The sequence below is a fragment of the Dipodomys ordii genome, unplaced genomic scaffold (assembly GCF_000151885.1).
Source record: "Dipodomys ordii isolate 6190 unplaced genomic scaffold, Dord_2.0 Scaffold26, whole genome shotgun sequence".
NCBI lineage: Eukaryota > Metazoa > Chordata > Mammalia > Rodentia > Heteromyidae > Dipodomys > Dipodomys ordii.
Window position 1 is genome coordinate 11,616,385 of NW_012267242.1, and position 23,683 is coordinate 11,640,067.

The 23,683-nt window shown below is 48.8% G+C and overlaps 2 protein-coding genes across 4 annotated transcripts in view; one reads left to right on the forward strand and one right to left on the reverse strand.

Moving 5' to 3' along the window:
* The first annotated feature begins 676 nt into the window (after nucleotides 1-676).
* Anxa9 (annexin A9) lies at nucleotides 677-15,127 on the forward strand. 2 transcript variants are annotated; one of them, XM_013015142.1, is made up of 14 exons: nucleotides 677-924; nucleotides 1,027-1,128; nucleotides 1,480-1,570; nucleotides 2,657-2,753; nucleotides 4,297-4,391; nucleotides 4,675-4,788; nucleotides 5,026-5,116; nucleotides 6,196-6,275; nucleotides 6,458-6,517; nucleotides 7,807-7,891; nucleotides 8,048-8,143; nucleotides 8,242-8,300; nucleotides 13,968-14,090; nucleotides 14,923-15,127. In XM_013015142.1, exons 3-14 carry the CDS (start codon nucleotides 1,496-1,498, stop codon nucleotides 14,983-14,985), a joined length of 1,038 nt encoding a protein of 345 aa, XP_012870596.1. In that variant the 5' UTR covers nucleotides 677-924; nucleotides 1,027-1,128; nucleotides 1,480-1,495; the 3' UTR covers nucleotides 14,986-15,127. The 2 variants fall into 2 exon arrangements, with proteins under 2 accessions (XP_012870596.1, XP_012870597.1); XM_013015143.1 differs by lacking the exons at nucleotides 677-924; nucleotides 1,027-1,128 and adding an exon at nucleotides 1,252-1,330.
* Nucleotides 15,128-15,974: 847 nt separating this feature from the next.
* The window catches only part of Fam63a (family with sequence similarity 63, member A), a 13,896-nt gene continuing 6,187 nt past the window's right edge, over nucleotides 15,975-23,683 (reverse strand). Inside the window, exons 3-10 of one of the 2 annotated variants that reach the window (XM_013015376.1) lie at nucleotides 23,438-23,495; nucleotides 22,635-22,699; nucleotides 21,087-21,245; nucleotides 20,088-20,190; nucleotides 19,331-19,473; nucleotides 17,662-17,853; nucleotides 16,737-16,889; nucleotides 15,975-16,510 (exon numbers count right to left, since the gene is read on the reverse strand). In XM_013015376.1, coding sequence (XP_012870830.1) covers nucleotides 16,430-16,510; nucleotides 16,737-16,889; nucleotides 17,662-17,853; nucleotides 19,331-19,473; nucleotides 20,088-20,190; nucleotides 21,087-21,245; nucleotides 22,635-22,699; nucleotides 23,438-23,495 — 954 coding nt within the window. In that variant the 3' untranslated portion in view covers nucleotides 15,975-16,429. The remainder of the gene's footprint in view (nucleotides 16,511-16,736; nucleotides 16,890-17,661; nucleotides 17,854-19,330; nucleotides 19,474-20,087; nucleotides 20,191-21,086; nucleotides 21,246-22,634; nucleotides 22,700-23,437; nucleotides 23,496-23,683) is intronic. The other variant, XM_013015377.1, reaches the window with a different exon arrangement.

Genomic DNA, 23,683 nt, shown 5'->3' on the forward strand with positions numbered 1-23,683 from the left:
TAGAGGGTTGAGGCTGGAGCCACCGCTCAGGCCTCCTGAGGCTCCACAAGACTTTCACCTGCTGCTCTGTGCTGCTCTGTGCCCTGAGCCGCCTTGAGCACAGGTGCTGAGCTTGCATCACCAGCAGCAGAAACATCTCGAGAGCACCAGCAGCCAAAAGGCAACTGGAAGAATCTAAAAAAAACCCAGGGCCCAGGGAGCTTTATCCTTCTTTATCCATAGTCTTTGGAAGCAGGATGCTCCCATGAGTATGCAGGAAACGCCCTGCACATTTTTCTCTCCTGACTCTGCCCATCCCACCCCTGCTTACCTAGGCCCTTCCTTCTTCACAGATATAAACAGTCCCCTGTCTTCCCCACCCAGGCTGGCTGGCTTTCATAAGGCAGTCATCAAGGAAGTTTCTGGGCTGGGACCCCCCTGTGGGGTGCAGGCTGGGGTGCCCTACTGGTATGTGCCCTAACTGGTTTTTCTCTATCAGTCTTGAAATCGGCCCCGAGCTTGTCTGACCTGCCCCCCAGGGAGCGGGAGCCAGAGGCAGAGCTGGGTCAGAAGCTGGACTTCAGGCTTCTGAGGTCCCACCTGGCCCCACAGGGAAACCAATGCACAAAGCCTCCTGTGTCCGGCTGAGCTGCCCAGAGTCAGGCTGAGTTCACTTGCGTGGGTTAAGGCCCAGTTCCTGGGAGGAGAGATGCTAGGCAGAGAGGTGTTTGTCTGTGGACCGGGTACTGACTGCCTGGTCCTCTCCCACAGCTGGGAGGGGCCGACGCCTAAAACAGCAGCTGGGTTGGTCTACAAGAGAGGTCATCTGACCAGCTGCTCAGCCGAGACTGCCCACGCCCCCTTCTCCTACCAGGCTACACACCAGCTGGTGCCCACACAGGCAAGCCACTAGACCACCACCAAACCTACCTCTAGCTCCATCGGGTAAGTGCTGGCCCTCAGGTCTGGGAGAGGGGCTTGTGGATGACTTGGAGAAGGGGAAATGTTTTCCTTCCCCAGATTGAGAAGCTCTGCTGTCTTGTTCAGGGACCCATGTCCCCACAAGGACACATCCATCAGCTCAGAGATTGCACCTGCTGACCTGAAGACCCCAGCCTGAGATTCCTAGGGAGAAAGGCAGACAAGCAGGTAGGCAACTTGGTGGCCAGGGGTCGAGGGCTTACCTGTGGGAGGGAGGCAGGAGTAGGAGCTGTCTCCTCTCCCGTGTGCTGAATGGAGCCACATCCCCTGAACTCCCCTGCACTGCCCGGGGACCTGGAAGGACTTAGACCTCAGAAGGAAACACCCCCTCTGGCTAAGGACTGAAAAGTCTTGGGTCCAAGTCTTTCCAGTCAGTGCTTGCTGCCTAAGGAGGGTGACAGGTGGGGAAAGTGGGAAGTTCCCTCTTATCCTCCCCCCCCCCGAGTCTACATGAGGAGGGCAGTCATGGTAGCCCCAAGGAGGAGAGTCACCTCAACTCATCCCCGTTTCCTTCCTTAGGGAGGTCGGTTGTACAATGTCTGTGAGCAGCGACAGTATGGGACAGTCCGTGACGCGAGAGATACTCAGCTACCTGGGTCTTGCCAGCAAGGTAGAGACTGCTGGAATTTTAGGAATTTATCTATCTAAATAATATTTATGGGGGCCCAGGGCTTTATATGTGTCAGGCAAGAGCTCTACCCCGGAGATAAACGCTCCAGACCCACAACCTTGTACTCGCTAGGCAGGTGCTCTACCCTTGAGCCAGGCTCCTAGGCCAGGATTTTTCCTTTCTTTCTTCCTTCCTTGTCTGCCTGCCTTCCTTCTTTCCTTCCTTCCTTCCTTCCTTCTGCCTCTTTTGCCAGTGCAGTGGTTGGGGGGAGGGGGAGAGAGGTAAGGGACACATTTTTTTTTTTTTTGGTTGGTCATGGGGCTTGAACTCTGGGCTTGGGCGCTGTCCCTCAGCTCTTCAAGGCAAGTGCTCTACCACTTGAGCCACAGTGCCACTTGCAGTTTTCTGAGTGGTTTATTGGAGATAGTCTCAGGGACTTTTCCTGCTCAGACTGGCTTGGAACTGTGATCCTCAGATCTCAGCCTCCTGAGTAGCTAGGATTACAGGCGTGAGCCACTGGCACCCATCGGTAAGGGACACTTTTTTTTTGGTTCGTCATGGAGCTTGGGTGCTGTCCCTCAGCTCTTCAGCTCAAGGCTAGCACTCTACCACTTGAGCCACAGCGCCACTTCCAGCTTTTTTTTTCTTCTGCTTATGTGGTACTGAGGAATCGAACTCAGGGCCTCATGCATGCAAGGCAAGCGCTCTACCACTGAGCCACCTTCCCAGCCCTTCTCAGCCTCCTGAGTAGCTAGGATTATAGGCGTGAGCCACCAGCGCCTGGCAGTAAGGGACACTTTTAACTCAGGGCCTTGAACTTGCTCTACTATTTCAGCCATGCCAGCCAGCTTTTTGCTGGTTAATTTTAGAGATAGTCTCATGGACTTTTCTGTCCAGGCTTTGAACTCTGATCCTCCAGATCTCAGCATCCTGTGTAGCTGGAATTACAGGTGTGAACCACCATCACCAGACGCCAGGATTGTTTCTAATGTGCTAACTCAGGGGCTGTGAGTGGAGGACCCTTCCTGAGTTTGTGCCAAGGTGGAGCCATTGGGCAATATTCCCTCTTGTGTCGTGTTCTTACAGACTGCCGCTTGGGGAACCCTGGGTACTCTCAGGACCTTCTTAAGCTTCAGTGTGGATAAGGATGTGCAGAGGCTGCTGAAGGCCATTACAGGCCAAGGTGAGCCCTCTTCTTCTACAATTAGGAATGACCTTTTACAAGCTAATCTATAGACCTAAGAGGAGCCAGAAAGTTAAAATTGCCAGTGTGTGTATGTGTGTCTGCACACATGCATTCATGTGTGTGCGCATGTACTCTTATGCTGGCCCTAGAGTTTGAACTCAGGGCCTGAGCACTGTCCCTGAGCTTTAGTGCTCAAGGCTAGCACTCTACCACTTGAGCCATAGCTCCACTTCTGGTTTTTGGATGGTTAATTGTAGATAAGAGTTTCGACTTTCCTGCCTGGGCTGGCTTTGCAGGTTGAGCCTCAGATCTCAGCCTTCTGAGTTGCTAGGATTACAGGCGTGAGCCACTGGTGCCACATTTAGGATGGCTCATTCTCAGAAGTGTTTGTCAAATGCCTTAATTTCTCTCTGTCAAGTGCCGTGGCAGAGTGTCATGCCCACGCTGACAGGAGGGAGGCAGGCTTATTGCTTCCATTTTACAGATGAGGAAATTAGGACTAAGGAAGATGAAGAGGTTTGCTCGAAGTGACATCGCTCATAAAAGCACCACAGATTCTGATCCAAGTTACAAAAAAAAAAAAAAAGCTGGGAGCTGATGGCTCACGCCTGTAATCCTAGCTCCTCAAGAGGCTGAGATCTAAGGATCACAGTTCAAGCCAGCCTGGGCAAGAAAGTCCATGAAACTCATCTCGGATAAACCACCAGAAAACCAGAAGTGGTGCTATGGTTTAAGTGGTGGAGTGCTCGCCTTGAACTGAAGAGCTGAGGGACAGTTCCCGGGCCCAGAGTTCAAGCCCCACAACTGACCAAAAACAAACAAACAAACAAATATTCTTTTTATTCCTTTTAAAAAAATTTTTTTAGTCAGTCCTGGGGCTTGAACTCAGGAAGGACCTGGGCACTATCCCTGAGCCTCTCTGTGCTCAAGGTTAGCACTCTGCCACTTGGGCCACAGTGCCACTTCTGGCTTTTTCTGTTTATGTGGTACTGAGAAATTGAACTCAGGTCTTCATGCATGCTAGGCAAACACTCTACCACTGAGCCACATTCCCAGCCCTTTCCTTTTTTTCTTTTTTGTCCGTCGTGGGGCTTGAACTCGGCCTGGGCACTGTCGCTCAGCTCTTCAACTCAAGGCGAGCACTCTACCACTTGAGCCACAGCACCACTTTTGGTTTTCTGGTGGCTTATTGGAGGTGAGTTTCATGGACTTTCCTGCCTAGGCTGATTTGAACTGTGATCCTCAGATCTCAGCCTGCTGAGTAGCTAGGATTACAGGTGTGAGCCACCAGTGCCTCGGAATTTTTTTTTTTTTTAATCATCACACCAGATTACTGTGGCTTGAATTTGGGTGAAATTTGAGTTCAATTTCCATTTTGGCAGTTTGTTTGCATTTTCTTTTGAGAGCCAATGGAAGTAGGGGTGAAGTCACCCTGACTTCTTCCCTTCCCAGGCCTTTTTAGGCCTTGTTCTCTGTTCTGGGGTGTAGGGGATCCCCTTGCAGAGCCCCTGGTGATAGCCTGGCTCTCCCCTCGGTCCAGGTGTGGACCATGGCGCCATTGTTGATGTCCTAACAAATCGGAGCAGAGAGCAAAGACAGCTCATTTCGCGAGCCTTCCAGGAACGAACCCAACAGGTGAGACCACTCACTCTGGCCTCCCAGGAACAGAGGACTAGAGTGAGGACCCACGGGGGGGATTTGGGGTGCAGCATCAACTGCCGCCAAAGCTAGCCCCTGCATTCTGGCTAAACGGGAAACTGATGCTTGAAATAAAATGAAAACTAGCCAGATCTCTCTCCCCTCTCTCTCTCTCTCTCTCTCTCTCTTTCACACACACACACACACACACACACACACACACTTCTGGAGCTCTCCTCCTGAACCCCGCTGCCTCTGCCATGGGGGGCATTTATTTCAGGACCTGCTGAAGTCACTGCAGGCCGCACTCTCGGGCAACCTGGAGAGGATCGTGGTGGCTCTGCTGCAGCCCCCAGCCCAATTTGATGCCCAGGAATTGAGGACAGCCTTGAAGGTAGCAGGAGAGGACACTGGCTGAGGTGTCCAAGGACCGAGGACAGCACTGAGGGAAGGAGAGGGCCAACTCCTTGGGCTTTGCCCACTCCAGAGGGTGGACTTGGTGCCTAGCCTCCTAACCACCCGGTGACTCAGGGTGGACAGTAGCCCGTGTCTGCTCTCTGCCTTTCCATCTGCCATTTTGCTGTGCTACTGACCTGGTCCAATCTCAGATCAGCCTCCTCATTTCTTATAGGCCTCAGGTTCTGCTGAGGATGTAGCCATGGAAATTCTTGCCACCCGAGCTCCAGCCAGGCTGCAGGAGTGCCTGGCAGTCTACAAACACAGTAAGAATTCAAGAGGGGGGGTCACAAGAGAGGGAGAGGGGTCCACAGGACAGTCCATTCCTCTCCAGTACTCCCCTTCAGCTGAGCCATCTGAGAACCCGGATGACCAAGTTCCATTCCCTCAGGCTCTCTCCCCAGCCAGTGCCTCAGTTTTCCCAGAGGAAACAAGCAGATGTTGTCATTAAAGACAAAGAAACAAAGATAAACTATCCTCCTCTGAGACTTCAGGGCAGATTGGAAAAGTAATAACAACTTTAGACTCCGGAACAGTTTCAAAGGGACTCCTGTCACCCCCGTAGTCCCGGGGTCAACCTTAGGCCTCCCTGAAGCCTGGAGGTAAGGTGGGGCCTTTAAGTCTTGGATGTCACCTTTCAGGCCCAAGAAGCTGGCCCTGCCCGGTTGCCACAGACAGGCCTTACCCTCTAATTTGTAACCAGCCTCCTGAGTAGCTAGGATGGCAGATGTGAGCCACAGGTGCCTGGGTCCCATATCTTCTTACCATTTTACTCCTTTATCTTGCTTTCCCCAATCTTGGCCATTGTTTTTAATTCCTTCCTTCCTTCCTTCTTTCCTTCCTTCCTTCCCTCCTTCTTCCTCCTCTTTCTCTTCATGGTGCTGAGGATAGAACTCAGGATCTTAGCATGTGCCAGACAAGTATTCTGGCACCGAGCTATACCCCCAGCCCATGCTTTCCTCATTTTCCTTCAGTTCCTCCTTTTCTTGTTCTTCTTCTGCACTGTGTCCTATCTCCATCACTGGGAGTCCGGATGGAGGGCTAGGCCCTAGCCATCTGGCTTCACGGGATCCATTTCCCCAGCTGGACACCACTGCAATGATAGAAGAGAAGGAATGAGGCCACGCCCACCTCACAGCTTTGGGATGCTTTTTGAGTGGTCACACTGGCACTTGTGTCTGACATCCTGGGAATGAACAGCCATTAGGTTATTACCAGTGGAAATAGCCAGGATGGCAGGACACAGTGGGTCAGACATGCAACCCGTCCCGGGGACCTCTACCCTCTCTATTATGAGGGGAGGGAGAAATCAGGAGGGATCAGAGAGCTCCTGTCCCCACTCCAGATTTCCAGGTGGAGGTTGAGGCGGACATCAAGTGTAACACCTGTGGCATGTTGCGGGACCTGCTCCTGGCCCTGGCCAAGGTGAGGACCGGCTTGAAAAGGAAGGGAGTTTCACACCTCCGATCTGGGGATGGGCGAGAGAGCAGGGGGCATGGCGGACAAGCAAAGGCTTTAGGGAGGCCAGGGTCTGGTTTGTTCATCTGGAGATGAAAAGTAAGAGCTGTCTCTCACAAAGTCTTCCTAAGAACAGTGTCTCCTTGCAGGGAAGCCGGGAGAGCTACTCTGGAATCATCGACTACAATCTGGCAGAACAGGACGTCCAGGTGAGCCAGGGGCTTGGGAGAGTGTGCACAGCGCCCCTTCACCATCGCATCTTTGGGCCTAGATCCATCTACCTGTCTGCCCTGTCAACTCGTTTCTGCTGCAGGAGGTGTGCCCCTCTCCCTTCCCCTTCCCCTCTGCTGCTGACACACTCCTCAGGAGGACTCTGGGGTCAAGGAAGCTTCCCTAGATCTTGTCTTAGGGATTGGAAATTATTTAATTCCTCAGAACAAGGATTTTTCCCAAATCAAGGGATAGAGTTGCAAATATAGGGCCTCTCTCAACAAACGATGGCAAGCACCTGGGGCTCACACCTGTAATCCTACTCAGGAGGCTGAGATCTGAAAATCATGGTTTGAAGCCAGCCCTGGTAGGAAAGTCTGTGAGACCCTTATCTCTAATTAACCAGCAAAAAGCTGGAAGTAGAGCTGTGGCTCAAGTGGTAGAGCTCTAGCCTTGAGAAAACAAGAAACAGACAAACAACTCAGGGACAGCACACAGTCCTGGAGATCAAACTGACACCAAAACAAACTCACCACTATGTTGAAAATAAACTATACAACTTGTGAATGGGTCTAAGAGGGAAAAACTGGGAGAGAGCAAGAGAAGCAGTGACATTGTCCCAAAAGAAACATACTCAGGGGCTGGGAATGTGGCTTAATGGTAGAGTCCTTGTCTCAAATGGGTGAAGCCCTGGGTACCACATACACAGAAAAGGCCACAGAGACAGTGACCAGGCCCTTAGTTCAAGCCCCAGGACTGGCAAAAATAAAAAAACAAAAAAAACCCTACTCATTACCTACTTATATAACAGTACATCAACTCAATTGATTGTTGATTGATTGATTGATTGTCTGTCATAGGGCTTGAACTCAGGGCTTGGACCCTGTCTCTGAGCTCTTTTTTTTTTTTTTTGTCGGTCGTGGGGCTTGAACTGTGGGCCTGGGCGCTGTCCCTCAGCTCTTCAGCTCAAGGCTAGCACTCTACCACTTTGAGCCACAGCGCCACTTCCGGTTTTCTGGTGGTTTATTGGCGATGAGAGTCTGGGCTAGCTTCAAACTGCAGTGCTCAGATCTTAGCTTCCTGAGTAGCTAGGATTATGGGCATAAGTGATCAGCACCAGGCTACATCTCTTAATAATAATAAAAAATTAAAATTGAAATTTAAAAAAACTTAAAGGTGAAAAAAAATCACCCTTTCACTCCCAATCCACGTCCATCATGCTGGAACAGCGGCACCCCAAGGGAAAGATCCCGCTTCACTTCTAGCTGATTCCCTCCTCTCTCCCCAGGCACTACAACAGTCTGCAAAGCCCAGCACAGAAGACCCATGGATCCTAATCTTCACCCAGCGCAATCCTGAACACCTTGTTCGAGGTACACACAGCCTTCTTGAACACTCCCTTCCCCCCAACCCCAGCTTTCTCTAACGATGAGTTAGGCTAAGGAGGATGAGGGCAGAAGGGATGGGATCATCTTTCTCTGTGATAATTAATTCTCCTTCCCTTCAATTGGTTTTCTTCACCTCACAAGTGTTTGATCAGTACCAGCGGTGCACTGGGCAAGAGGTGGAGGAAGCAATCAGGAAGCATTTCCACGAAGATGCCCAGGCGGCCCTGCTCAGCCTAGGTAGGGAACTGCTGTGGATGTGTGGGGCAAGGTTCTCTGCTGGGATGGGGAGCTGGGGCTCTGACAGTGGCCCTCCATCCTTCCCTCTTTGCTTCCAGCCTCCGTGATCAGGAACACTCCACTGTACTTTGCAGACAAACTTCAGTTAGCCCTGCAGGTGAGAGGTATACTCCTTCTCCCTCCCATGGGAAGAGATTTTTCCAGGTTGTTTAGAACATTTTTGCATATGTGTGTGTGTGTGAGAGAGAGAGAGAGAGAGAAAGAGAGAGAGAGAGAGAGAAAGCCTGGCCATTGTCCCTTAGCTTTTTGGTCTGTTCAAGTCGGGTGTTGGGGGCTGGGAATGTGGCTCAGTGGTAGAGTGCTTGCTTGCATACATGAAGCCCTGGGTTCAATTCCTCAGTACCACATACACAGAAAAAGCTGGAGTGGCACTGTGGCTCAAGTGGCAGAGCATTAGCCTTGAGTACAGAGAGGCTCAGGGACAGTACCCAGGCCATGAGTTCAAGCCCCAGGACTGGTAAAAACAAAAAACAAACACAATAAAAAGATCAAATGCTAGGTGCCAGTGGCTCACACCTATAATCCTATCTACTGAAGAGGCTGAGATCTGATGATCACGGTTCAAAGCCAGCCCACGCAGGAAAGTCCATGAGACTCATATCTCCAATTAACCAACAGAAAACCAGAAGTGTTGCTGTGGCTCAAGTGGTAGAGCGCTCACTTTGAGCTGAAGAGGTGAGGAACAGTTCTGAGGCCCAGAGTTCAAGCCCCATAACACAACCAGCAAAAAAAAAAAAAAAAATTGAGTCTGGTGTTGTACCACTTAAACCACAACTCCACTTCTGGCTTTTTGCTAATTAATTAGAGCTAAGAGTCTTAGATCTCAGCCTCTTGAGTAGCTAGAGTTACAGACATGATCTACTGGTGCCTGGCTTGGAACAATCTCCTATGCACTTTATAAACCTATTGTAGCTCTCGTACAGTGTTTACACACTGTCTTGTCAAGCACTGAGGAGTAAGTTGTCATTAGAACTGAGCGATACCCATGAGGGCACTGAAGCTAAAGTGTTGGTATTATGAATGTCTAGGGGATCAAATAGAGATATGAATTTGCTTTGTAAGACAGTGCCTTGTCCATCATCAGATGGCAGAGGTCGAGGCAATAAATTTAGCAATAGTGTTAATGGCAAGAACCAATGCTCCTTAGGTGCTCATTGTGTGCCAGGGCCTATCAGTATGTGACATACCTCAATAATCCTCCAAGCCATTCTGCTTTCAGATGAGAAAACTGAGCACAAAGAGGTTAAGTACCTTGTCCAAAGCCACACAGCTAGTAAGCCATAACATACAGTTTCTGCCCTGTGTAAACTCCTATGTCAGGAAGTGGCGCTGTAGCTCAAGTGGTAGAGCGCTCGCCTTGAGCTGAAGAGCTGAGGGACAGCGCCCAGGCCCAGAGTTCAAGCCCCACGACAGTCCCACGACTGAAAAAAAAAAAAAAAAAAAAGAAATTCAGGGAGCTGGGGGAGGTGGCTCAGTGGTAGAGTGTTTGCCTTGCATGCCTGAGGCCCTGGGTTCAATTCTTCAGCACCACATAGGCAAAAAAGCCGGGGCTCAAGTGGTAGAGCACTAGCCTTGAGCTGAAGAGCTGAGGGACAGCGCCCAGGCCCAGAGTTCAGGCCCCATGACCGACCAAAAAAAAATAAATAAATAACTTGTGGGCTGGGAGTGTAGTTCAGTGGCAGAGTACTCTGTAGTACACTCATGTGCGTGCAAACATACATGTATGCCAGCATTCCATGATTTATTTTTTCCAATCTGGGACTTAAACTCAGGGCCTGGGCACTGTCCCTGAGCTTCTTTTTGCTCAAAGCTAGCATTCTACTACTTGAACTACAGTGCCACTTCTGGCTTTTTCTGCTTATGTGGTAGTGAGAAATCAAACCCAGGGATTCATGCATGCTAGACAAGCATTCTACCACTAAGCCACATTCCCAGCCCCATTAGTCATTTTCCAGACTATTGGGATTATATAGGACCTACATTCTTGAATGTAAATGTCAAGTTTATCGTTCAAGTTAGAAAAAAAAATTGGACCATTTTTCTGAATTTCTTTTCTTTTTTTTTTTGGTCCGTTGGGGGGCTTGAACTCTGGGTTTGGTTGCTGTCCCTGCGCTCTTCAGCTCAAGGTGAGCGCTCTACCGCTTGAGCCACAGCACCACTTCCAGTTTTCTGGTGGTTATTCTCGCGGAGTTTACTGCTCAGGCTGGCTTTGAACCTCGATCCTCAGATCTCAGCCTCCTCGATCCTCAGATCTCAGCCTCCTGAGTAGCTGGGATTACAGGTGTGAGCCACTAGCGCCCGGCTCTTCCCCCCCCTCCCCCGTTGGTTGTGGGCCTGAACTCTGGGCCTGGGCACTGTCCCTGAGCTCTTCAGCTCAAGGCTAATGCTCTACCACTTGAGCCCAGCACCGCTTCCGGCTTTTTTGCCTATGTGGTGCTGAAGAATTGAACCCAGGGCCTCAGGCATGCAAGGCAAACACTCTACCACTGAGCCACCTCCCCCAGCTCCCTGAATTTCTTTTTTTTTTTTTTTTTTGTCAGTCGTGGGACTTGAACTCTGAACCTGGACACTGTCCCTCAGCTCTTCAGCTCAAGGCGAGCACGCTACCACTTGAGCTACAGTGCCACTTCCAGTTTTCTGGTGGTTTATTGGAGATAGGAGTCTCATGTTCTCTCCTGCCCGGGCTGGCTTTGAACCGTGATCCTCAGATCTCAGCCTCCTGAGTAGCTAGGATTACAGGCGTGAGCCACCAGCGCCTGGCCCTGAATTTCTTTAAAAGGGGGAAAAAAAAAACAAGATCACCGTACTCTTATAGTATTTTTTTCTGAGAGACTTTTCTGAGAGATTGTGAAGAATTTTTGTTTAGAAAAATAACTTCTAGTGAAGGCTAATTTGGAACATGTTTGAATCAATCTGAACTCTTTTTTTGGTGGTACTGAGATTTAAGCTGAGGGCTTCATGCTGCGGGGCAGGTGCTCTACTGCTCAAGCCATGCCGTCAGCTCCATCTGAACTCTCCGTGAAGGTTCCCGGTGAAAGCCCTGGGCATTATGAGATGCCAAGTGTATTTTTAAGTGCTAAGACTAGAATTATGTTTAGTATAGCTTTGGTGTAAAGAGTACTTGCACATCGGTGAGAATATTCAGTTAATGAATGGCTCTTGCCTCAGTTCTACACCTTTGTTAGTAGGATAAGATTGGGATAAAGAGCCAGACGTGCTGGCTCAGGCCTGTACTTCCAGCCCTGGGGAGGGTGAGGCAGGAAGACTGAATTCAAGGCTATCTTGGGCAACACAGTGAGACTGAGTCTAAAAAAAAAGAATTAGGGAGGAATGGAATGTATACTGAGGAACAATTGCCAGTCTTTATGACAACTGATGACTCATGAAAGTTAATGAAGTAGCCATGAAGTCCATGATAATTACTCCAGAAGAAATATAGGTTCATGCCTAAATAAGCCTATCTACTCAGGAAGCTGAGATCTGAGGATCATAGTTCAAAGCCAGCTGGAACAAGAAAGTCCATGAGATTCTTTTTTTTTTCTTTTTGCTTATGTGGTGCTGAGGAATCGAACCCAGAGCCTCATGCATGCAAGGCAAGCACTCTACCACTGAGCTACCTTACTAGCCACCCCCTTTTTGTGTTGTTGGTCATAGGGCCTGAACTCTGGGCCTGGGCATTGTCCCTCAGCATTTCAGCTCAAGGCTAGCACTCTACCACTTGAGCCACAGTGCCACTTCCAGCTTTTTCTGTGTATGTGGTGCTGAGGAATGGAACCCAGAGCTCTACCACTGAGCCACCTTCCCAGCCCCAGTCCATGAGATTCTTTTTTTTTTTTTGAGGGGGGGTCCAGTCGTGGGGCCTGAACTCTGGGCCTGGGCGCTGTCCCTCAGCATTTCAGCTCAAGGCTAGCGCTCTACCACTTGAGCCACAGCGCCACTTCCAGCTTTTTTCTTATGTGTTGCTGAGGAATCGAACCCAGGGCCTCAAGCATGCAAGGCAAGTGCTCTACCACTGAGCCACCTTCCCAGCCCCAGTCCATGAGATTCTTATCTCCAATTAAAATATCAAAAAGCCAGAAGTAGAGCTATGGCTTAAGTAGTACAGTGAGCAATAAAGTTCAGAGTTCAAGTTAGGCCCTGAGTTCAAGTTTTAGAACCTGCACACATTCAAAACAACAACAATGAAATACAATGTTTTTGTTTTTCCTGGTTCTAGGGCTTGAACTCAGGGCCTGGGTGCTGTCTTGAACTTCTTTTTGCTCTACCACTTGAGCCACAGTGCTATTTCTAGCTTTTTCTGACTAGTTTATTGGAGATAAGAGTCTCATGGACTTTTTTGCCCAGGTTGGCTTCGAAGGGCAACCTCAGATCTCAGTCTCCTGAGTAGCTAGGATTACATGTATGAGCCACCAGCAGCCAATTCAAACCTTATTCTTTTTAAAATAATATATATAGGGCTGGGAAGGTGGCTCAGTGGTAGAGCACTTGCCTTGCATGCCTGAGGCCCTGGGTTCGATTCCTCAGCACCACATAAGCAAAAAGAAAAAAGCTGGAAGTGGTGCTGTGGCTCAAGTGGTAGAGCGCTAGCCTTGAGCTGAAGAGCTGAGGGACAGCGCCCAGGTCCAGTGTTTAGGCCCCACTACCGGACCCGGGGGAAAAAATTTATATATATATATTTCTATTATGTTTAAGTGATTACATAAATTTCACAAATTTCATAGTATTGTGAGATAGTAATATTAAAGTCACAAACACATTCTAACCTTCATGGGGCACATTGTCATTATTGTGGTCTATAAAGCTTGTGAATTCTATGAGCTTTGACAATACAGCTATTTCTTCCACATGGGGTGATATGTACATTTTTTCCTGTTGCTTAGTGTCAGCTGTTCCCTCTTTCCCTCTCATTCCCTCCCTCCCATTGCTGCCATTGAGTTGCTTAGTTCGTTTTCATCAATGTCCAGTGCAGCTGATGTATGTTTTCCCATTTCCCTCTGTTTCTGTGTTTTCCTTCTAGCTACCCTCAGATGTGTGCATATATACCATATATGTGTTCAGCAGCACGGGGTCATTTGTAATGATGACCAGATGAGTGGAGGTCCTTTGTTTCTTATCTCCTTATGTTTTGGATTTAACATCCACATATCAGGGAGACCATGTGCCATTTGTCTCTTTGCTCTTGGCTTACCTCACTCAAAATGATTTTCTTCTAGTTCCATCCATTTCAAATGCCATTATTTCATCCTTTCTAATGGCTGTATAATATTCCATTGAATATAAGTACCACAATTTTTGGATCCATTCATCTGTAGTGCGGCATCTGGGTTGTTTCCATATCTTGGCTATTGTGAGCAGGGCTGCAATGAACATGGAGGTGCATGTGTCCTAGTATCCTGGCTTCTGTTGCTCAGGGTAGATGCCTAGGAGTGGTATGGCTGGGTCATAGGGGAGGTCTATATTTAGTTTTCCGAGGAACCTCCAGACTGCTTTTCAATGTCAAACCTTATTCTTTTTTTTTTGGTCAGTCATGCGCCTGAACTCTGGGCCTGGGCACTGTCCCTCAGCTCTTCAGCTCAAGGCTAGTGCTCTACCAGAGCCACAGCGCCACTTCTGGCCTTTTCTGCTTATGTGGTGCTGAGGAATTGAACCCAGGGCCTCATGCATGAAGGCAAGCGCTCTACCACTGAGCCACCTTCCCAGCCCTCAAACCTTATTATTAATGAAAATCTTACTGTCCACCCTAATCTGTTTCTTTCTTTCTCAGGAAACTGAGCCCAACTACCAAGTCCTCATGCGAATCCTTATCTCTCGAAGTGAGACTGACCTCCTAAGCATCCGAGCTGAGTTCAAGAAGAAATTTGGAAAGTCTTTGTATTCTTCTCTCCAGGTAAAACTTGTCTAGTTTGTAGTGTGAAGCCCCAGAGCCTCACTTCCTCATCTTCATCCACCTTCCCTACCCACAGCTGACCATACTCACCATATAAAACATGAACAAGCCACGTGCCGGTGGCTCACGCCTGTAATCCTAGCTACTCAGGGGGCTGAGATCTGCCCAGGCAGAAAAGTCCATGAGACTCTTATCTCCAATAAACCACTCAGAAAACTGGAAGTGGGGCTGTGGCTCAAGTGGAAGAGCGCTAGCCTTGAGCTGAAGAGCTGAGGGACAGCACCCAGGCCCAAAGTTCAGGCCCAAGACTGACCAAAAACCCCCCACAAAAACCCATGAACATTCAGTGAATTGAGTTCAGGACTATAAGTGCCAGGAGCATGCTCCCTCTGAGATGAGCTGGGGACCCCTTGAGGGAGGGGTTGAACTGCTTGGCCCATGGTGGCAAAGAGCTTTCCTTCCTTTTTTTTTTTTTTGGTCGGTCGTGGGTTTTTGGGCCTGGGCGCTGTCCCTCAGCTCTTCAGCTCAAGGCTAGCACTCTACCACTTGAGCCACAGCACCACTTCTGGCTTTTTCTGCTTATGTGGTGCTGAGGAATCGAACCCAGGGCCTCAGGCATGCAAGGCAAGCACTCTACCACTGAGCCACCTTCCCAGCCCCTACTTTCCACTTTTTGGATAATTAATTGAAGAGTCTCACAGAATTTCTTGCTTGGGCTGACTTCAAACCACAATCCTCAGATTTCAGCCTCCTGAGTAGCTAGGATTACAGGAATGAGCCTCCAGCACCTGGCTGGCAGTAGGCTTTCTAACCCTTCCTTCCTTGCTGACAGGACACAGTGAAAGGAGACTGCAGGTCAGCCCTACTGGCCTTGTGCAGAGCAGAAGACATCTGACACCTTCCGGCCCATCATCACGTGACATTCAAAGACGAGCAATGCCTATGTTTGCCTGAGCCTGTGGGAGTCTAGCTGGGCCTCTGAATGGAATATTTTCACCCAGTACCACATAGTTCATCTTCTTGAAGCTATACGTTTAAGTCCCTTAAATTCCCTTATCTCAAAACTTTTTCCGTCCCTGAGTCTTTTACCTCTGTCTTGGGGTGGGGTAATAGGACCTCTTCCATCGCGTTTGCCCCATTCATCCTTCCCCTATTTGGGCCAGGACATATTGCTTGTACTTGATTTCTTTGGCAAATGTCACCATCGTTCATGGTCCTTGATTGAAGTTCAGGTGGAACAGGACATGGACCAGGAAAGAGGCCTTGGAGCTGGAAGTACCTTTGATGTGATCTTAGCTACTCAGCAAGGTATCCTGTTTTTGCCTCTGCGCACAATCCACCCTCTTGGGTCTCCCCTCACCCTTTGTATTCTCTCTCAGGAAATTTCAGGCAAGATAATTGAGGAACAAACACCAGAATGAGATCAGAGGTAGCTAAGCACCATCTAGATGAACTGGCAAGAAAGGAGAGAGTCAGTGCCAGGTGCCAGTAGCTCACACCCATAATCCTAGCTACTCAGAAGGGTAAGATCTGAGGATCCTGGTTCAAAGCCAACCTATGCAGGAAAGTCCATGAGACTTTTACCCCTACTTAACCACCTGAAGTGGGGCTGTGACTCAAAGTGGTAGAACTTGAGCACAAAAGCTCAGGGACATGGCCCAGGACCCACATGTGTGCTTGCTTGTACACGTGTGCATGCACAGAGAGAGACAGAGAGGGGGCAGGCTTTGGTTCCCCCTGCTGGCTCCATTGGAAATGACAGGCAGCTTCCTCCCTCTTCCTTCCTTTCCCCCCCCCTCCTTCCTTTCCCACCCCCCCCTTTTCACATTCCTCAATTGGGTCAAATATTTAACCCCACTGCTGCAGGGCAAAACAAACAACTGATCTCAGGAAAGAAATTTATTTGCAAACCCTTAGGAAGGCATTACAAATAACAAAGATAGAAACCCAAATTAAACCCTGAAACAAATGGGAACAAGCCTGCTGGGTAGCCAAGGCGCCTTGAGGCAGGCAGGGTAGGGTAGTAGAGGAGAGATGCATTCCAGATAGGGACCTGATCCTAGTTAGTGCCTGAGTCTGTGTATTCAATGACTATTCGAGGAAAGGGAATTAGGAACCAGAAATCTTCACCCCACCCCTCCCAGCGGTGCCCTGGCTGGGTGGAAGAGAAGTCAGCAGCACTTGAGGGCAAAGACAGTATGGAGTTTGATCTGGACATTTACGGCCGGCTCTGACTCCAACTAGCCCATAAATAAATTACCCTGCTGTGTCAAGGGTTGAGGTGGGGAAGTAAGCTAGCCTCTGAAAGAAGGGGCAGGTCTGCCCAGCATCAGTCGGGGCTATAGAAGAACACAGTCTGACTCGGGCTTTGGTCTCTGCCGTCGTTCTCCGGCTGAGCGTCCAGATGCAGCTCCTCTCCCCTAAATGGGATTTAACAGTTGGTTATCTAACAACCTTGGAAGAACACGAAGGACAGAGGAGATTCTAGAAGGCAAGTGTCATGATCTGTAGGGAAGAGAGATAGGGAGGGGTGCCAGGAAAAGAGGGACGGAAACCTGGCAGAGAATAGTGAAGGAATAATATTTGTTCTGGACCAGGCAGAGGCAGGTGGCCCAGCGTGCTGAGGGAAGAGCAGAGCAGGCTCACCTGAGGTGATAGGACCCGTGTGTGTGCAGGTTGGACCATTGGCTGTTGTTGATATTCTTCCTGCTGAAGTTGCTGGGCCAGTTCCAAGTCGCTAAGACCCACTGTTCCTTGTGGCTGTTGCTGCTGCTGTAGAGATAAGGCGATCAGGTAGTCCTAAAAAGACCAAAAGTCACCAGGTAGACTAAGGCGTTGGAATGGAGATTCAGGTTATGTTTCTAAAGCAGAGTTTCCTTTAAATTGGCCAGCCCTCGCTGGGCAATACTGATACGATCCAAGCCACTTCTGGAGGCTGTGATCTGAGGATGGCAATTTGTTTGTTTGTTTTTTTTGGTCCAGTCGTGGGGCCTGAACTCTGGGGCCTGGGCGCTATCCCTCAGGTCTTCAGCTCAAGGCTAGCGCTCTACCACTTGAGCCACAGTGCCACTTCTGGCTTTTTTCTTTTTGCTTATGTGGTACTGAGGAATCAAACCCAGGGCCTCATGCATGCAAGGCATGTGCTCTACCACTGGGCCACCTTCCCAGCCCTTAAGGATGGCAATTTGAAGACAGACTCTTGTTTCCAATGAACCAACAAAAAGCTGGAAGTGGAGCTGTGGCTCAAGTGTTAGCGTGGCAGCCTTGAGCAGAAAAAGCTAAGAGACAGTGTCTAGGTCCTGAGTTCAAGCCCCAGTAATGGCACATGCATGCATCCATCCACCTACCCCCACCCCCACCCCACATCTGCAGTTCTTGCCTCTCTGAATTTAAACATAGTGTATTATTCACAGTACCAGAAAATACACACCAAGCAAGGTGATTCTTACAGTGAAGGAGCAGGGGTGTTAAGGGTTATGTCTACATGATAAAACGCACCTAGCCCATTTAGGGTAAAGAGTTCTCTGTGACAAATGAGCTCTCTTCATCTTTCCCAGAGTCCCTCACACACCTGGTCTACCTGCAGCTGCTTTGCTGGGGAGCCACTCCCACCTTCGGCCCCAGGGTCCTGGCCCAGGGAATGACTTAGATGGAAGTCAGAGTCACAGAAGCAGCTGTCTCCGTCCACATTGTGCAGGCTCTCCCAAACCACTTGCTCCTCCTGTAGAAAACCCTGGTCGGTGACCAGTAGATACAAGTGACTCTGCCAAAAAAAGACAGAGCAATTGGTGAGGCAGGTGTTTGGACTCAGGTTACTGCTGCCAGCAGGAAGTTAGAGACCTTTTGAACTCAGGTGCTGGTGGCTCTTGCCTATAATCCTAGTCAGGAGGCTGAGATCTGAGGATCATGGTTTGAACCCAGCCTGGGCAAAAACCCAGCCTGGCCGTAAGATTCCTTATCTCTACTTAACCACTACAAAGCCAGAAATAGACCTATGGCTCAAATGGTAGAGTATTAGCCTTAAGCAAAAAAGCTCAGGGACAGAGCCCAAGCTCTGAGTTCAAGCCCTAATACTGGCAGCATTTTAAAAAAATGTAAAAAGATTTTTTCTTTTTTTTTTTTGCCAGACCTGTGGCTTGAACTCAGGGCCTGGATACTGCCTGAGGTTCTTTTGTTCAAGGCTAGTGATCTACCACTTGAGCCACAGTGCCACTTTTGGCTTTTTCTGTTTATGTGGAACTGAAGAATTGAACACAGGGCTTCATGCATGCTAGGCAAGTACTCTACCACTGAGCCACATTCCCAGCCCTGTCAAAAGATCTTCTGAGTCAACTGGTGTGCTGACTGAGACATATCAGTATGAGCATGTGGGCCTTTCATAAATGTGTATAGCTGCAGGGAGAAGGAAGGGATGTGAGTATGGTAGAGATTTTGATCAACCCAAGGGCCTGCTTTCAACCCTATTTCCCCTGGTCCTCAGAGACTTCTCCCCTCTTCACTTAGTTCCCAGAGAGCTCTGGCCACTTGTAACTCTGGAAGACTCACCACGTTCAAAAGCTTCAACTGCCCCTTTTGGGAGAGGCTTATGCTTTCCTGCCCGCTGACAGCAGGCTTGCATCCCTCTTTATGGCTCCTTCTGGCCTTGAGATGTGAGCCAAAAGGACCATGTGTCACTTCCAGGCAAGAAGCATAGAGTGAGTGCAGAGTATTGCTCTCCTTTCCCACATATACCAGATAAAGCACTTCCTGTCAGTCTGGGCCCCAGAGTGAAGACAGTATGGGCCAGAATGTAGCTGGTTCCCAATGAACATGCAGAATAAGTGAGAAATAAGTCATTGTTGTGCTAAACCACAGGATTTTAGGGCTAATGTGTTGATACAACTTAACCCAATATCCTTTCTTAACCCCCCCTTTTTTTTTTGGTACCTGTCCTGGGACTTGAAGTGGGCCTGGGCGCTGGCCCAGAGCTCTTTTGCTCAAGGATAGCATCTACCCCTTGAGCCATAACTCCACTTCCAGCTTGTTGGTGGCTAACTGGAGAGAAGACTCTCACAGACTTTCCTGTCCAGGCTGGTTTTGAACCTCGATCCACAAATCTCGGTGGTCTTAGTAGCTAGGATTACAGGTGTGGGTCATGGCAGCTGGCTCAACCCACCTTCTCTCGACTGAAACACTGACCCAGAGAAAGAGGCATGGGGAAATACCTCACCGCAACCCCTCCACTTCCAAACCCTCACCACCTTGTGCTTAGTCAGCGTGCTGAAGTGGTTGTTTCGGAAAAAGACGCTAAGTTCTCCTTCCTTGGCAGCCGCTGTGAGTTCACACAGGCCATGGTAGGTGAGCTGCGCCGCCGTGGTCTCCAGAAACTGCTCTGCAATCAGGCCTGAAGACACAAAAACCAGAGGAACTTCGCTTAAATTCAAACTCCATGGCCCCCTGAATAGCACCTGAGAGGCTCTGGGTTTGATCCCTGCCATATCCTGACACAAACAACAAAATAAAGTCCAGCCTCAGGAGGATCCTGCAGTAAGCCCTTGTCAGAAGCCTTCCTGAGTCCCATCTTCCGAATCCCCTTCCTAAGGGCTGCGGATGTAGGTCCGTGGTGCAGTGGGTGCTTCACATGTATGTGGCCTGGGATACCATCCCTGGCACACACAAAAAGTTGAGATAAACCCCTTCCTAGAAGCCTGGATACATGTATTCAAGAAATACTCAGCCTTTGAGAAACTGAGGCAGGAAGACAGCAAATTGAAGGCTAGCCTGAGTTACACAGGGAGACCCTATCTCCAGAAAACAAAACAACTGATAAACAGCTACCTTGTTGTCTGGTAATGTATGAAGCACTGGGTTGATACGTCAGTGAACTAACCAGATAAATTATCAGTCTTGTGGAGCTTATATCCTAGTAGGAGGTAGTGGGAGGTGAAAATCAGAAAACAATAAACCTAAGCATTAGTGTTCCCGAGTACATGATCCATGAGGAAGCAGGAGTGTCACCTTCTGTCACCAGGTTGGGGTCGCTGGAATGTTTGCAGGTGATAATCTTCTCTACTAGCTGGTTGTAACTCAGTTTCCCAACAGCACCCACAGACTCAGGACTCTGGGAAGATGGGGTGGGACAAAAAAGATATTGAAGCTGGGTGCTGGTGGCTCACACCTGTAATCTAACTACTCTGGATATCTGAGGACCAGAGTCCAAAAACAGCCCTGGCAGGAAAGTCTGTGAGACTTTTATCTCCAATTAGCCACCATAAAGCCAGAAGTGGAGCTATGGCTCCAAGTGGTAGAGGACTAGCCTTGAGAAAAAGAGCTCAGGGACAACGTCCAGGCCCTAAGTTCACACCTTATGACTGACAGAAATAAAATAAAAAGCCAGGCGCCAGTGGCTCACGCCTGTAATCCTAGCTACTCAAGAGGCTGAAATCTGAAGATCACAGTTCAAAGCCAGCCTCAGTAGGAAAGTCTGTGAAACTCTTATCTCCAATAAACCACCAGAAAATCCGAAGTGGCACTGTAGCTCAAGTGGTAGAGCGCTAGCCTTGAGCTGAAGAGCTGAGAGACAGCGCTCAGGCCCAGAGTTCAAGGCCCATGACCAACAAAAAATAAATAAAATTAAAATAATAAATTGAATTTTTTTGTCTTTTTCTTTTTTGGTACTGGGGATCGAACCCAGGACGTTGCACTTGCTAGGCAAGCGCTTTGCCACTGAGCTACATCCCAGCCCTAAATTGAATTTTTTTAAAGAAGGTAAACAAAACCAAGCCACCCCATGATCAAAGGTTCCTGAACGTTTGATGTCTACAGAACTAAGCCTATTTGCATGTGATTTGCTTGGAGTAGAATGCTACCCCCTAAAAAAAAAAAAATTAAGGAATTCAGCACCAGGTTTAGCCCTAGTACTCTTCCCAAACCAATCTAATTTCCACCTCACAAAAATCGGCCTCACTACTGTGAGCATGAGCTGGAAAAGAATCTCCCTGGGCCTCCTGCCCTCACCTGGGGATCGACCAGCCAGCCATGGTACAGAGGTATGCCCAGTAGGTCGAAGATGCTGCATTCGGGCGTATACTCAAAGTCAGAGACACCTGTGAATCGCACGTTGACATCCAGACCTGTGGCCAGTTTAGGCAACACTGTCATCGCATCATTCACATTCTGCGGACAGAAAAGAAAATGACGGGTAGTCTAGCTTCCTCTACACGACTCATTCCCACCTCCAGAAATAAAACAGCTGGGGGCCACCTGTAATCCTAGCTACCTGCGAGGCTGAGATTGAGGTTCAAAGCTAGATAGAACAGGAAAGTCTATGAGACTCATCTCTAATTAACCATTAAGCCAAAAGTTGAAAATAGAGAGCTGTGGCTCAAGTGATAGAGCACTAGCTTTGAACCCTGAGCTCAAGCCCCAGTACAGAAAGAAGAAAGAAAGAAAGAGAAAGAAAGAAAGAAAGAAAGAAAGAAAGAAAGGAAGGAAGGAGGGAAGGGAGAAAGGAAGGAAGGAAGGGAGAAAGAAAGGAAGGAAGGAAGGAGGGAAGGAAGGAAGAAAGGAAGGAAGAGAGAGAGAAAGAAAGAAAGAAAAGAAATCCTCTTAAGTATGGCACCAGTGGCTCACACCTATAATCCTAGTTACTCAGAAGGCTGAGATCTGAGGATCTCAGTTTGAAGCCAGCCTGGGCAGGAAAGTCCATGAGACTCTGATCTATCTCCAATTATGCACCAAAAAACCAGAAGTGGAGCTATGGCTCAAGTGGTAGGGTGCTAGCCTTGCACAAATAAACTCAGGGGTAATGCCCAGGCCCTACCTAGTTCAAGCCCCAGGACCAACACAAAAAATAAAAATAAAAAAGAAGCCAGGTACCAGTGGCTCACACCTATAATCCTAGTTACTCAGGAGGTTGAGATCTGAGGATTGAAGTTCAAAGCTAGCCCAAGCAGGAAAGTCCATGAGACTCTTGTTCTTTTTTTTTTTTGTCGGTCGCGGGGCTTGAACACTGGGCCTGGGCACTACCCCTTAGCTCTTCAGCTCAAGGTGAGTGCTCTACCACTTGAGCCACAGCACCACTTCTGCTTTTCTAAGGGTTTTATTGGAGGTAAGAGTCTCATGGACTTTCCTGCTCCGGCTGGCTTTGAACCGTGATCCTCAGATCTCAGCCTCCTGAGTAGCTAGGATTACAGATGTGAGCCACCAGCTCCCAGCTTCCAGGAGACTCATCTACAATTAACCACCAGAAAATCAGAAGAGGCATTGTGTCTCAAGTGGTAGAGCACTCACCTTGAGCTGAAGAGCTTAGGGACAGTGCCCAGGCCCAGAGTTCAAGCCCCACGACCAACAGAAAAAGAAAAAAGAAAAGAAACCCTCTTTAAGTGCCATAAGTATGCTCAGTAGCCTAGAAAGTACAAGGCTCTGAGTCCAAACTTCAGTACTACTCCACTCCCCCCCCACCACAAAAAAAAAATCAACTCTCTTTAAAAGCGGCAAAGGCTTCTCTCAACAGTGCCAATGTTCCCAAACCTGCAACCCGTCTCTGCAGAACTATTCCCTTACCTGCTGAAAATTAAGCTGCAGTCCCTCTGACTTCTCTTGGGGCTTGATGGACAGGAGGCAGTCTCCTACAAGATAAGTTCCCTTATCAATTTACTCTTTCAACTGCCCTAAAAGTTCAGCTTTCCAAACTCCTAACAAATAGGGATACTTATAGTACTACAAATAGTGTCAGAGTTGGAAAAGACCTTAGAGTCTAATCTAAAACCTTCATTTGGCCCGGTGCTGGTGCTCACACCTGTCCTACTCAGGAGGCTGAGATCTGAGGATCGCCGTTTGAAGACAGCCTGGGCAGGAAAAGTCTTGAGACTCTTATCTCCAATTAAATAAAAAAAGCTGGAAGTGACATTGTGGCTGGAGTGGAAAAGTGCTAACTTTTAGCAAAAGGAACACAAAAACAGTGTCCAGGCCCAAAGTTCAAGCTCAGGACTGGCAAAAAGTAAAAAATAAACAAAATGTTCTCAGAGGAAGAAAGAAAGTTCCACCAATTTCAGGCAAGGGAAGAGGCTGGGAATATATATATGCAGCCCAGTGGTAATAGCGTTTGTTCAGAATACTCAAGGCCTTGGATTCCATCCTCAGCACTGAAAACAAACAAAAAGGCTAAGCACAGGATTGTTGTTATAACCTAGGATTCTGGACACCCTGACCTTTGCTCTCCAGCCTTGCAGAGAAACCCCACCTACCCTTACCATCCCTGCCACACCAAAGCCCCAGTGGGGATCCTTCAGTAGTGTGGACTTTAGGCTAAGGGAATTGCTCTTGGACCCCTTTGGGAAATTCCTCTTCAAGGCCCAGTCACTCACCAAGATGCGCCATTAGCTCGTCTGATGTGATCATTTCCTTCTGGGGGGGAAGCTTCACCTGGAGGTAGAAAGGGTGATTGTGTGGGTGCTTTCCAGCCCAGAGTACAAAGGAGAAACCCAGGGGCTGGGAAGGTGGCTCAGTGGTAGAGCGCTTGCCTTGCATGCCAGAAGCCCTGGGTTCGATTCCTCAGCACCACATAAGCAAAAAGAAAAAAGCCAGAAGTGGCGCTGTGGCTCAAGTGGTAG

Excerpts from the sequence above, each read along its gene's own strand:
- Anxa9 (XM_013015142.1), top strand. The coding sequence starts at position 1,496 with ATGTCTGTGAGCAGCGACAGTATGGGACAGTCCGTGACGCGAGAGATA. Across the intron at positions 6,276-6,457 it reads TGCTCCTGGCCCTGGCCAAG|GGAAGCCGGGAGAGCTACTC; the intron begins GTGAGGACCGGC and ends GTCTCCTTGCAG. Across the intron at positions 7,892-8,047 it reads TCCTGAACACCTTGTTCGAG|TGTTTGATCAGTACCAGCGG; the intron begins GTACACACAGCC and ends TCACCTCACAAG.